At 40.7% G+C, this 15,186-nt stretch overlaps 1 protein-coding gene across 3 annotated transcripts in view; it reads left to right on the top strand.

Annotated features, from left to right (window-relative positions):
- Positions 1–15,186, top strand: part of LOC105218115 (uncharacterized) — a 234,972-nt gene that overhangs the window by 204,514 nt on the left and 15,272 nt on the right. For all 3 annotated transcript variants that reach the window (XM_054234360.1, XM_054234361.1, XM_054234362.1), the window contains exon 3: positions 12,854–15,122. In XM_054234360.1, coding sequence (XP_054090335.1) covers positions 12,854–15,122 — 2,269 coding nt within the window. The remainder of the gene's footprint in view (positions 1–12,853; positions 15,123–15,186) is intronic.

The raw sequence follows: 15,186 nt of genomic DNA, 5'->3' as shown, positions 1-15,186 counted from the left end.
TTTGGCGCATGGTGAATATCTGGTCAGTTGTTGATTTTCCAGGTCTAAAGCCACACTGATAAGGTCCAATCAGTTTGTTGACGGTGGGCTTTAGTCTTTCACACAGTACGCTCGATAGAACCTTATAAGCGATGTTAAGGAGGCTTATCCCACGATAGTTGGCGCAGATTGTGGGGTCTCCCTTTTTGTGGATTGGGCAGAGTACACTGAGATTCCAATCGTCGGGCATGCTTTCTTCCGACCATATTTCGCAAAGAAGCTGATGCATGCACCTTATCAGCTCTTCGCCGCCGTATTTGAATAGCTCGGCCGGCAATCCATCGGCCCCCGCCGCCTTGTTGTTCTTCAAGCGGGTAATTGCTATTCTAATTTCTTCACGGTCGGGCAATGGAACATCTGTTCCATCGTCGTCGATTGGGGAATCGGGTTCGCCATCTCCTGGTGTTGTACTTTCACTGCCATTCAGCAGGCTGGAGAAGTGTTCCCTCCACAAACACAGTATACTCTGGTCATCAACCACTAGATCACCGCTGGGGGTCCTACAGGAGTGTGCTCCGGTCTTGAAACCTTCAGTTAGTCGCCGGATCTTTTCGTAAAATTTTCGAGCATTACCCCTGTCGGCCAGCTTGTCAAGCTCTTCATACTCACGCATTTCTGCCTCTTTCTTTCTTTTTCTGCAAATGCGTCTCGCTTCCCTCTTCAGCTCTCGGTATCTTTCCCATCCCGCTCGTGTTGCGGTCGATCGCAACATTGCGAGGTAGGCAGTCTGTTTTCTCTCCACTGCGAGACGACAATCCTCATCATACCAGCTGTTTTTTTGGCTTTTCCGAAAGCCAATGGTTTCGGTTGCAGCTGTACGTAAGGAGTTTGATATGCCGTCCCACAGCTCCCTTATACCGAGATGCTGATGAGTGCTCTCAGAGAGCAGGAGTGCAAGTCGAGTAGAAAATCGTTCGGCTGTCGGTTGTGATTGCAGCTTCTCGATGTCGAACCTTCCTTGTGTTTGTTGACGTGTGCGCTTTTCTACACAGAGGCGGGTGCGTATCTTAGCTGCTACAAGATAGTGGTCTGAGTCGATGTTGGGACCACGAAGCGTACGCACATCAAAAACACTGGAGACATGTCGTCCATCTATCACAACATGATCGATCTGGTTGCGAGTGATTCGATCCGGGGACAGCCAAGTAGCTTGATGGATTTTCTTATGCTGGAATCTAGTGCTACAGATGACCATATTTCGGGCCCCGGCGAAGTCGATCAGCCTCAGACCGTTTGGTGATGTTTCGTCATGGAGGCTGAATTTTCCGACTGTTGTGCCAAAGACACCTTCTTTACCCACCCTAGCGTTGAAATCGCCAAGCACGATTTTGACATCGTGGCGGGGGCAGCGCTCATAGGTACGTTCTAGGCGCTCATAGAAGGTATCTTTGGTCACTTCGTCCTTCTCTTCCGTCGGGGCGTGGGCGCAAATCAGCGATATGTTGAAGAACCTCGCTTTGATGCGGATTGTGGCTAGACGTTCATCCACCGGGGTGAATGCCAGGACTCGACGACGGAGTCTCTCTCCCACCACGAATCCCACACCGAATTTGCGCTCCTTTATATGGCCGCTGTAGTAGATGTCACAAGGACCCACCTTCTTCCGTCCTTGTCCCGTCCATCGCATTTCTTGGATTGCGGTGATGTCAGCCTTTACTCTTACGAGGACATCAACCAGCTGGGCAGAGGCACCTTCCCAATTAAGGGTCCGGACATTCCAGGTGCATGCCCTTAAATCATAGTCCTTTATACGTTTGCCGTGGTCGTCATCAAAAGGGGGGTTTCTCATCCGAGGCCTGTGTTTCTTATTCACTGGTTATTCGTTTTTATGTGGTGGGTCCCAAGCCCTACGCACAACCGCATAAGCGGGATTCGCCTTCTCACTTTAGCTCGCTTCCAGACGGATGTCTGTTGGCTACCCAGAGGATACTTGGTCTAAGACCGGAAGTTGTGAGCTGCTTGAGCCACATGTAAAAGAATCGTTCCTGGCCACTCCCAAGTGAATGGCAGTCAGAAACTTTCCTCACTTACGTGAACTTCTACATATGACTCCATCCTCCAGGACGAGTATATGAGCATAATTTGAGTCTTACGAATTGTTAGTTTTGTTCACTTAGAGAGATCTTATTTGGAACTTAGTCTCCACAACTAAATCAAATAATCCAATTTAGAACTTAAGGTAATATCCTAACCATTTTTCACTCGATATTCCTAAGGACCATTTATTAGAACGTCCATGGGTATTTTCACTGTGTGGCTTTGTCTAGAGAGCAGTTAGCTGAAAATTAGTCCTCTAGAGCTGAATTTTTCTGTTCCAGAGTGATTATATGTTGAGCTACGAGTAAATTTACTACAAGGGTAAATTTGTTTTGAAATATCATTAGTTAAGTTAAGACCCGAAAGACTCGTGCTTTCTTTGTTTAGGGAGAGTAAGAAGAAAAAAAACGACCAATGAAGCCGATAATCATTGATTGGGCATCTAGTATTGGAAAATTATAGTTCTTTTGAGTTAACTAAATATTTGTTTTTCATTACGAAGTCTCTGGCTTATATTTAAGTTCACATTTCCTTCACTTCTTCTTGGAAAATCTTTCAAAAAATAAAAAATAAAAATAAAAACTCAAGTTCGAAACAACTATAAATTACAGTTATGTTAATTGAGTTTATTATATATGCGACAAACCACTACGCCTTTAACGGGAATCAAGCAAAATAAATCGCCTTTACTCTTCCACAACTTTACACTTTTCAGGTTTTAACCTTCTCCAAAAACAAAAACAAACAAAAATGTCGCCACCAATTATTCACTTAAATTCACACTAACTCAATAAATTTATGCAAAAAAAGGAAAAAAAAACAAAAAATGTCGAAACATAATTATGACATCTTAATTTCATCTGTGAAAATCTGTGCACTTAACCATAAAAGGAAAGTGTTCGAAATGTATGACATGAACAAAATGAAAACGACAACAGACGAAAACACGAAAGTGATCGTCAGTCAGTGATCAGCAGCAGCGCGACTTGCTGATATGGCGACATGATCGATTGGTCAGGTTGAGAGTAGTTGAGTGTATGTTGCACACCAATTTTATTGCGTTAACAAATCAATAAAAAATGCGACGAAAAAATGTGGGAAAAAGCGAAAATGAAAGAAAACAAAAACAAAACGACGCGAAACAAAATCACCGATAACAACATAGTACAGCGGCGGCACCGGCAGCGACGTCGACGGTGCGAACATAAATTATAGTCAATATTTTATATATATTGTGATGGTTGTTGTTGGTTTTTTACTTGCTTGTTATTGTTTTTCTTGCTATTACTATTAGTGCTTTTAGTCCCCACAGACGTGTGATAAAAATGTCATAGCGCGCAGCCGCGTCGCGTCTCACTGTCAACATGCATGCAGCACGCCACCAGCGCCGCCATCGCTTAATTGACATGCTGCCTGCCGCTCTGCTGCACTTGAGCTTCACTTGCTCGCCATTTGACGATCACTGCTGATTTAGTGAGTGACTCAGTGCAACAACAGTGCGGCTGTGACTGCGCATGCGTACAATTCACGTTCACGCATGCGCCATAGATTTGCCGTCGTCGTTTGCTGATTGCCAGCCTCCTTCGTCGTTGACATTGGAAATTTATGCATGGAATGCGCAATGTGGCGTAATATCGGCAATTGTTGCAGCCGCCACCAACAGCAATTATGTATCGTATGTTGTTGTTGTTGTGTGCTCGTGAAATGCGGCAATGGCAATGTCAGCTTAAAATAAAGTGGTGAAGTTGGTAGGCCAGGGAGGTTGGGCAGCAACTGCATTTGTTGTTGTTTGTGTTGCCTTGGTCGTTGACATTTTTGGTGACCAAACGACAAGCAGGAATTACGGTGGACCGACGGCCGACTGACTGCGTGTATGTTATTATGTTTTTGCTTTTGCTTTTGTTTTTATTGTTTGCTGCGCTGTGTCTGTGATAAATACGCCCGGCGCCGAGCGGATTTTCGTTTTACATTTGCCAGCTTTGCATTTTTGATTTTCTGCTTTTGTTGTTGTTGTGATTTTTCGCTTTTCAAACTTTTTCGTTTTTTTATTGATTTTTTCGAATGTAGTTGTGTTGCATTTTATGCACACGCGCGCGCGTTGTTGCTATTTGTTGTTGTTACTGTGTATTAATGTTGATACATTTAAATTTACAACAGTAAACAGCAATAACATGAAATATGCAAATATTAAACTTCAACAACAACAAAAATAATAAGAAAACTTTAACAACAACAAATACTAAAACATTTTAAACTTAAGAGATCATGTTTCCCGGCTTGCGGGCGAGGCGTCGCTGGTCAAGTGTCGAACGGCGCCACTTAACATGTGCGCAACATGTTGCTATTGTTGTTGTTGTTGGAATTGGTGGTGGGGCTTCAGCAAACCAGCTCTAGTGTGGTTGATAAGACATAGCTCGTGTTGGAGCTTTATTTGTTTTTGTTGGTAACATTGATCTGTGGTTGTTGTTGTTGTTGTTTGCATAGGCTGCAGCTAGATATTATGCAATTAACTCTCGTAATGTCCAAGCCAAAGTGTAGACTTTTTTCATACATACATATGCCTTCGTTTGCTTTCATTTTGTTTTGCGCTTTATCATCATCTTTGTCCGAATGGATTTTTATTAATTAGTCAGCTTTTAAGCGCTGATAATTTTAATGGGATTAATTGTGCCTGTTTTGTTGCAAATTTGTGGCATCGATCAACGCAAGAGTTGTTTTTGTTTTTCTGTTAAAAAATACTGCTTGTATTTTGAATGAAATTAACCAAAACCGTTATGTAGCGGATACAAGTTGTTAAAGTACATAAAAAATATGTTTTATATAAGAAATACATATGTGAGGTTATGAGTGCACAGTATGGAAAATAGTTATATAAAGACACTTCAGGTGAACGAATTATAGGAATTCTTCATATTTCACCTTTAGGCTAGTTTAAAAAGCACAAAGATTTCACAACTCAAATCGCAAATGTCGCAAATTTAAGTATGCATAACAAAGACCCTCAAGAGAGTCGACAAGTCTAGGTGAGGTGACTAATTTCAATAGCCTCAATACATCTGGTTCGCTGCAGTTAGTCTTACTGAAATGTTTCAGCTTCAGTCTAGCAAAATCTGCAATATGAAGAATAAAGAGACTAGATTCTACTTCCATCTCAGGATGTTTAGCTTACCATTGGACAGTATTCAATAAGGACCCTTACAGTTGTGTTAAGCCAAACCTTACTAAGAGCAAACAGTTCGGCGAAGATCCTACGATCCTTCTTCTTCTTGACTGGCGTAGACAACGCTTACGCGGTTTTAGCCGAGTCCACAACAGCGCGCCACGCATCTTTTTTTTGGCAGTTTGGCACCAATTGGTAATGTCAAGTGAAGCCAGGTCCTTCCATCGGAGTGAAGGTCTCCCTCTTCCTCGGCTTCCACCAGCGTGACTGCATCGATCACTTTTAGAGCTGGAGCATCCAGCTCGTTGGTAATTCGTTTTTATGTAGTGGGTCCCACACCCTACGTACAACCACATAAGCAGGATTCGCCTTCTCACTTTAGCTCGCCTTCAAACGGATGTCTGTTGGCTACCAGCTGCTTGAGCCACATGCAAAAGAATCGTTACTGGCCACTCTCAAGTGAATGACAGTCAGAAATCTTCCTCACTTGCGTGAACTTCTACATATGACTTCATCCTCCGCTTCTACGATCCACTCTGGCCAAAACGATCTCAGTAGCACAGGAGCTACCCTGCGGTCACGCATAGCTTACCACTTCGCCTGCTTATTTCGAATTTTTTTCATAATTTCGTGATTTCTTCAAATTGTTTGGTTTTAATGTATTTAGTAAGTAGAAACTTTCTTATTTCTAAATAAAAAAATTCGATACCGCAAAAGGCGCCGTTATAAAATATTGATTAATATAAGTGCACAAGAAATGTTTGCAAGGTAAGCTGTGCGTGGCCGCAGGTGTAGTTGTTGGACCTTTAAATCTTTATGGTTTCCAGTTTCTGAAAGTGAGTTAGTGAAGTAATTGTTTATAGCTCAGGTACCTAGAGTCATCTTAGATGTGTCTCCACTCTTCGGTATGAAAAAAAAAATCCGGTTTATTGTTCCAGAACCATCATGATTTTCGCACGGTCAAAGTCGACCCCTTCAGTAGTGTACCCCATAATATTGTGGCAATCCTTCGTCTTGTGAATAATATATTTAAATAACATTTTTTGTTGAAAATGTATGATCAATTCTTCACTTTTCTTGACCGAGATAACCCATTATTCTTAAGTGTCCTCTAGAGGTTATGGTTGCTGTTTGATGCAATAAAAATACTACTTATCTCAAGAACTCGGCCTGGTTTGTATTTTTTGGTTAACTGGTGGTTGAAGGTATCTCAAAAAGAGCTCAAACTAGATGTCACTAATGATGAGTTTTCGAGTATTCAATGTAAGTTAGGGCAAGGTAGTGTAGTAGAGAGCTGTTCGCTGGAGAGTTCCGTCCATTAAAACTTCAAATCTCTGAAATATTGTTTGGATGGATTTTGGGGTTACAGGAAAGAGGAACTGTAATTTAGGAAGAGTTGTGATCCTTATAGCGTAGGTTTACATCTTTTTCGGAGTTTTGCATTGCAAACTATATGACAGAATGTCTTCCATTTGAGGAAAAAACCTAGTGTCTCGCCTGTTTCTCATTTTTTTTAAGAAAAAATAATAATAAATCAATATGCATAACTCTTAGTATACAGTATCAAATCAGCAAAAATTAAAGAAGATTTCACAGCGCAACGACTTTCACCTTGTCTACCGCCAGTGAACGCAAATATAGATTAGCACAACGCCTTCTCATTATCAATATCTGAACGCTCACTCAGTCAATCAATCATGCGAAATGTGTCGCTTTGGCGGACATACTTTCAGCAAAATTTCACTGCAATCAAACAAAATGCGGCTTTTAATTAACATTTGTGGCAATTAATTTAACATAAATAGAGCATGCCACAAATGCAAACGTATGCGAAGCACCTGCCACACACTTACCTATGCTGGATGAGGTAGCACTGCTTGCTTGAAATTCGTGCAACACCTGCCCACGTACGGAAGATTATCTGCCACAACGTGCTTTTTATGCGCTAAAATTTGTATATAAAGCGTGTAAATGTGTATCCATATGTTGGCAGGCAGCTGTGATGTGTTGACAGGTATTCTGGCTCAAGCCGCGGAACCTGTCTGCCCATCAACGCGCGAAATGAAATGAAATTTGCCTGCAAAGCATTTTTAAAAGTGCTCTACAACAAAAAACTCAAGCTGCAACATACATATATTGTGGCATAAGTCAATTCGCTGTCCGTCCATCAACCATGGGGTAACATGAGCAAGTGGCTGCCACAAATTTCATAAAATCAAGTGGGTCAGTTGTTACGGCCACAAAGTGCTACCACGAACCGATTCGTTGGATAGTAGCAACAACCCACGCAACTGCCGTCTTTGGCGAATGCCCGAAATGAATGAGCTAAGTTGTTCGGCAAAATGGTTAACAAAATGAAAAGTAGAGCGCGTAAATAATTAGTTGAAGCCTCAGTGTCAGTCAGTCAGTCAACCAGTCAGTTAGTCAGCCAGTCAGTTAGTTAGACAGTTATTCATTTAGTTTAATTTTAAAGCATGCCACATTCGTTAGTTTATTGCCAAATCAGTTAGTCTGCCACTTGTACGCCGCGTCCATCAGTTAACCACTCAGTCATCCTCAATTAAAAGCCGTCGAGCCGTTGAGTTGCAACAACGGTAACACAACTTCGCATTTGTCAAAAATTTCACACAACATGCCACATGCAACACACAAACAGCAATACTAACATCAACAATAACAAAGTGTTAGTCGGTAAACCGTTGTCGGCAACCAGAAATTAGCGCATCACGTCAGTGGCACAAAGTTTTCAATTTTCTCGTACTTACCACTTCCATGGCCGGTCCAACGCTTAGCCGCCGCTACTTGGTCCATTCATTTTTCGCTTCGCTTCATTGTGCTGTCTGTCTGTAATCGCTGCAACGTCAATGTTGCAATTAGAGTTGCCGTTGGCTACTGTTTGTTTGTTGCATGCAACTGCAGTAGGTAACTCACTAACTTACTGCGCGTTGCCTTCGCTACATTTTATCTATTATATTTGGAAGTGTGTTTGTGTGTGTGTGTCTGTGTTGTCCATGCAGCCTACGTGTCAGTTCATTGTCGACTTGCTGCCTAACAACTGTTTATTTGTGGCTTAGCTACTGAGCAATTGCTAGATTAATTGTAATGAGCTGATATGAGTGTGGCATGCAGCATTTACATTTGTATATATGAATGTCTGTGTGAGTATGTTTAGTTGGTAGTCAAGGAAGCGATCACGTCTTATTTACTCAGCAACAGTATGCTAGTTGCTACCTTCTTGGCTTGGATGTAATATCTACTTGGAATATTGCCTAAGAATGTTGAGAGAGTGAAGAACTAGTTTAATTCTTTTTTGATAAATGTAATAATATCTTCTTTTCTTGAAGCTTGATGACCTTGGTAATATCAATACTGCGAATGATTTTTGTGTCGTTAAGAGAATTTTGTCTTAAAGGATCGATTGTTTTGATATGAAAGTTTTCTTAGCTATTTCTCAAAGTGTTGAGAGATTCTTTCTTGTAACAACTGTTCTCGATATCGAAGGCATTACCTTTGAGGCTATCTTATAGGATTGATCAGTATGGAGTTCCTCTAATGTTTTCCAACGCAGCTATTTGGATTATCCATTCTTTTAGCACCATGAAATCTATTAACATAAATAATCCAACATTGATTCTGGTATGGAGAACTTTTCGGAGTCAAGTATCACTTTGAATCTTAATTATTAGTTTTCCAAAGGTAATTAAAAAAAAAAAAACAATCTTAGGAAGGTATCTATCGAAGAACAAGCCCTTGAAAACTCAAAGTTAAGTTAGTTTAGAAGGCTGTTTGAGGTCGCAACGGATCCCACTTGTACAGCTGTAAATGCTTGTCCTTTATGATGCCAATTCAAAATAGTTTCTTTAGTTCTTTTTTTTATGGGATCACTAATAGGCCCAAGATGACCCGATTAAGACGGAATATTTAATGGTATAGCATAGCTCAAAACCTGTGTACCCAACACCAATCTGACTTATGATTATCTACCCATGCATAGCCTTACAAGAATTCGTTGGCTCTATATATCTATTATCGATGTAAATTCGATATCTTTTATTCGTTGGTCAACGCCAAAGTTTGCTTTGAAAGGTTTCTTTGGGGATTGATTAAAACATCTAGACATATGTATGTACATTGATCCATTTTTATAGGAGTCAGGAGAAACGATTTTTAATAGCTTCACACAGGAGCAAATTGATCAATAAACCGAGCAGATGATGAAACTTACCAACTTCTTAGGAAAAGCAAAAACAAAAATATGTAACAGCTGATCGGTTATCGAGTAGCCGGCAGTTTGAAGGGCAAACAAGGGTTTCTCAATTAAAATTTTGATTGATCAATTAATTTGGCTGTGTGAAAACACTATAAGCTATATATGAAATCATTTGGAGTAAAGTACGGTCTCAAATTAGTTCAAGTTGAATCTATTCATTTACAAGTACAGTAGCTTAACCCTTTCACTACCATATTATATGCAGTGAGTTTAGAATAAGTGAGTAAATTTTTTGGATAAATGTAATATCTAGAAAAACAAACAGAATTCATTTCAACGAACCAGAAATGGAAAATTCATAGAACTTAACTTAATGAAACTATCTGATAAAAGATATATATGAAGGTTTCATATTCTATCTTAACATACATATAAAGAACATTTTTATCTAGAATCTATGACTATAGTTTAGTATTAATCCTGAATTTTTAACAGGCAACTCTAATTTATAAACTCATCTTAAGATCCAGAATCAACAACTACTTGAGTTAAATTGAAATTTTTTTCTAAAGTTAGTCTCTATTTCAAATAGAATCTGGTCTATATTTAATTTGAAAATTCCCTTCTTCCGACTATAAGTACGAATCTTACAACTATGAATGCTAGAATTATTTTATGCTAATTAATTTTTATGATGAAAACCCACTTCTTCGCTCATACCATTATGTTTTCACAATCACCCATTCTACGTTTAGAAATTACTAGTTCTATACATTTCTGGCGCCACAATGACCATTTCTGGCCAAACGACGCCCTCCAGTTCGTTGCAAAAATTTACGTTGCGCCTGGTTAATGATTACCTTAGCATGAAAGTGCACAAAAACTGTTAACAATTCATCGGCATAAACGGCTCAAATCACTATTCAAATCAATCGGCCAATGTCGATGCCGCATGCCAAGTAAAATGCATAATGACATACTGTGTTGGGCAAGGTATTGAATAGGGACCAATGCAGAAATCAATAGCTCGCCTGTCAGTGATGGATGCGTGCGAACGCAAATTGCCAATGGAAAATGCAACAATTTGTTATTATTATTGATTTAACTTGAGGTATTTTTGCCACAAACACAGACACCTACACTCTCTCACTATGTAAATATAATTATGTGGAGAACTGGAACCGAAGACAGAACGATGAGCTTGTAGAATAACGCTTAGTCCTGAAGTACTCAAATGCTCGAATTGATTAATTGAATTCTTTGACATATAATGGCAGGGATGCATTTTACACATGTTGCATATTTAATAATGCTTAGAGTGGATAGTAGAAAAGATCGCCCTCATATCCCCGAGTATGGCTCTTCCCTTGCAAGTCTCATACAAAATCGTAATAAACTATTATTTCAATTATAAACTTAAACTAAGTCAAGCGTGTAATTACTGCTCGTAGGGTTTAGACAAGCGCTACGTCTACGTAAAGTCTTCGTGCTAGGCTTATGATTTGTACAAAGACTTGCTGACTTTTCAACTGCCAATCTGCCACATCTCGCTGGTTATGGCTTTGGCTGTCAGTTCGTTTACCGCCATCAATCAATCGCTTATGGCATGTTCGTTTCGGCATGCAAATTTAATTTCACATAAACACATACAGTTAAATATTTAGTGCCAGTACTAGTGGAGCACAACAACTCAATATCATTGCAGACGTTCTTCAACATGCAACACATCAGTTAAAATCGCCACGAAATGTACATAAGTGCTGCGTGCCACTTGCAACAAAGTTGATGGTATTTGCTGCAAATTGTTTGACTGACTAACTGACGGACGAACTGACCGGCAGCTTAGCTGATTGCCACAAATGTGCCAGTGCTTGTTTGGTAGTTATGCCAACTGCTATGACATTTCGTTAACGTTTGTGGCAATCAGGTGAACATATTGTGCATGCCACATAAATTAGTGTAACATTATTGACTACAGCAATAAAAATAAGTATGTCGCATTGAAGTGGCTTGCAATTTGCATTACTATTGTATTTCATTTCTGGGTTGCCACCAGATTTTGTTTTAATTTTATATGATTTCAACAGGTTTTTTTACATATCCAGCGCTTCTCATGTTCCTCAGACCCACACCAATAAGGGATGTGTCAAGCCATGGACGTTATAGCGACACCTGAGATCTTGTAACATCATCAACATAGAACGTACCATAAAATCGTCTTCATAAAAAACTCTTTGGGGTAGTGTTGATAGCGGACACTATAGCTCGCTTTAGGAAATAGGGATCTAAGTAATGTAGGAGTCTTCAATGGTACTTCTCACCTTGCAACCTCGAGGTTTCACCTTCTGGAACTTGCTAGAATGGTATTGATAGAATCCAAGGATTGCGCGGACAATGCTGAACCTTTGAAACTCCATCTCTTCAACCGATTGAGACGGCATATCTTCCACGGCTCCCAATGTTCCAATTTGAAAACTATTGCGCAGCTAGAGTCGAAAAAACGTAGAAAATTCATCAAATCCTCTTAGTTTTTAAATGTTCTTAATTAGATCTCACTTGGAACCATGAATTTATTGAACGTGAAGAATTTGTCGGGCGTTTTAGCGGCCTCTTTTTTCGACCGGATATGTCGGGAGAGAAGGCAGATAAATTATAAATTGACCTCTCAGTTGGAGTATAATATGTGTAATTTCCACCGAATCGGATCTTTTCGCTGAAGTTAGACTTCATCTTGACTCAAGTGCCTTCAAAAGAGTACTAAAAGGCTTGGGGATAGATTAAGTTCACTTGCCCGTACAAAATAACGTGTTTTTTTTATGATCGTGCTTTCTCGTGAAGATCAATAAAGATCGTTTGCCACTTTAGTGTTCGAATTTCAGATTCCTAAGGGAGATTCTAATGTAATTGAACCACAAGTACAAGATCTGAGTTTTGATCTTAGTAGATAATTTTACACGTAGCACGTACCATTGCTGTTATAAATTCTAGATTTAGATAAGTTGGGTTTGTGACTTCAGTTATTCTTTGTCTGTAACCGAAGAAACCTTGGGATTCATAAATATTCTTCGATTCTTTAAGACGGCTTCTTGGGAAAGTTGATATTAGTCGCGCTTTTCGTAACCTTTCCGACTGTTATTTAGTATGAGGTATGGAGGTTTCTATGTATAAATAACGTATTATCGAAATCAGTAAAGAACTGATCCCTTAATTTCTATGAAGATGGCAACCTTACTTCATATATACAACTAATATATGAATACATACTTACAAACTATTTTTAACTCAACTTTTGCATTAGAAAACCATTATCGCAGATATGCAAATCATGTTCGTTAACTATACTCATGCATGCTCATCTAATTTACAACTGAACTAACCGATTTCTTCTTCTTCTCGTTCATTTGCAGGCAGCTCCACAGAATTGGCACCATCGCTTTTGGGCATCTACGACACCTTGACGAGTGCGCTCGAGGCCAGCAACAAAAATACTAACAATAACACAAACAACAACAACAACAATAATAATAATAATAATAGTAATGAAAATCAGCACAGCAGCAACAGTGGCGAAAATATAAGAATAAGCGAATACAACAACAACGAGAACGCCTGTAGCATTGATGTGCATTCTAACGGTAATGTAAGCGCAGCAAGCAATCACAGCGACTCGCCGACGCTCAGCAATCAGAGTAGTCGCAGTTCAAGTTTCAGCTCGGAGGAAAAGTTAAGCGTCGAATATACTTTTCATATAGACAGCTACAATAACAACAACAATAACAGTAATAGTAGTGACAGCAATCGAAATAAGAGTAATTGTCACGCTGTAGGGGAAGAGCAGCAACAACAGCAACAGAAACAGCAACAACCTTCACCGGTGCTACAAAAACGTCTGACAAATGAACAGTCGCCAGAAGCTTTAGCTTCTTGGAGTTCATCTACAGACAGCGGCTTTGGCAGCGATCGCAACACTGCGCTTGCCTTGCTTAACCTCGCCTATAGCAATAGCCACAGCAACAACAAAAACTATAGCAGCAGCATCGTCCATAATCACAGCATAAAACAGACTTACAGTGAGAGTAGTCGTAGTCTCAATTCGCTCTCTTCCTCATTCTCAAACAGTCAACGCAGCAGCAGCAGCGGTAGTGGAAGCGGTAGCGGCTGTCATAATAGCCCAACGGGCTCACGCTTGTCGCGTGAAACACTATTTCTGCACAGCTCGGGCAGCAACAGCAGTTTGAACAGTCCCAGCAAGCATCGCAATCAAATACGCATATTGTCACCGAATGTCCAACGTATAATTACACACACGGATGCGGAGGAGCGCGTGGAAACTGTGGACCTAGACGCGCTACAGCAACAACCAACGCACTTAACCAGTCCGCTCCAATCGCCAGCGTTGCATCATCGGTACGTGAAGAAAGCGCCACCGCCGAGCGCGACTTCAACACCGAATAGTATACACAAAGTGAAGCTCTCACACATACCGCTCTCCAAGATCACCGGCAAGCTAACACAGTCGGGTAGCGAGTTAGTTGAGACCTTCGATTCGAGTTCGGAATACTTGGATGCGCTTAACTTTCACTCGTATCCTGAAGCGAAGCCCGTGCGTAATCTGAAGAAACCACCTACACCGGCTGTGGTGCCAATACCGTGTGCGGAAGCTTCGATAGGCGATGGTGAGGTTACACCGACAAATAACCGTACCTCAGCCATAAAATCGCAAGAACCGCTTGGTGCTTTCAACTTTAGCACCAACTACAAGTTGTCACTGCCGAATTATGAACGCCAAGAAAGTATTAAACTAATTGAAATGGAGCAATTGGCCACAACATCGCAAATGATAACCGCCGCTTGTACACCGTCGCCACCAACTAGCTTACCGCTGACGGTGGAACAACATCAAAACCGTAATCACAATAATAATAATAAAAGCAACAACAATAATAATGTCGCTACCGCGCTCAATACACCGCCACCAATACCGTCTAAAGAGTTCATCGCCACAGCACCTTTGTCACCCACTGACTTTGTTGAAACTCTGAATTATCCACTAATCACAAACGAACTCGCCACACTTACGCTCAGCGAAAAGGATACCATGAACTCATCCATGACAAGTGTTGAACTCATCGAAGCTATTAATAAGCCAGTGATCTCTAAACCTTTAGTGCGCAGCTCATCGGCAGCGTGCGCCTCGACGGTGTCCGGTTCACCCATGCTGACCTATGCACGCTCTAAAAGCCTGGCAGCGAAGGCCAACACATTGGGTGGTGCGGTACCAATTAAATTGCCCACCGCGCAACAGCTAGAAGAGCTTGAGGAGGCGAGCAAAATGTCGGCAGAGAGTTTGGATCGTCTAACAGATATTAAGTCAAAGTTCTCGCCAAAAGAGTCGCGTAAAGGTGGTCCAATGTTACCGGATATTGCCAAACTCAAACATCGTCCGCTGTCTTCTTCATCCATTTGCTCAACATCGTCCAGTTCAAGTTCCGGTTCGGATCATTTAAACGGCAAACTGGCCACATCGTATTTGGCGAGTGTTGAGAGTCTCGCGGATCAAAGTGAGAACGAACTTATGGATCCACATAGTGGTATGAGCGTTTTGGAGCGTGCTATGCTGGAGATAGTCGACTCTGAACGCAGTTTTGTGGAAGACTTGGGGCAGGTCATTAAAGGGTGAGTAAAAAAATTTTATTGAGCAACTCTGAATTCCTCTTATTTGACAAGTATCCTTTATTTT

This window comes from Zeugodacus cucurbitae, chromosome 6 (assembly GCF_028554725.1).
Source record: "Zeugodacus cucurbitae isolate PBARC_wt_2022May chromosome 6, idZeuCucr1.2, whole genome shotgun sequence".
Lineage (NCBI taxonomy): Eukaryota > Metazoa > Arthropoda > Insecta > Diptera > Tephritidae > Zeugodacus > Zeugodacus cucurbitae.
The sequence above is the reverse complement of the archived record's forward strand: the minus strand, read 5'-3'. Positions and strand labels throughout refer to the sequence as shown.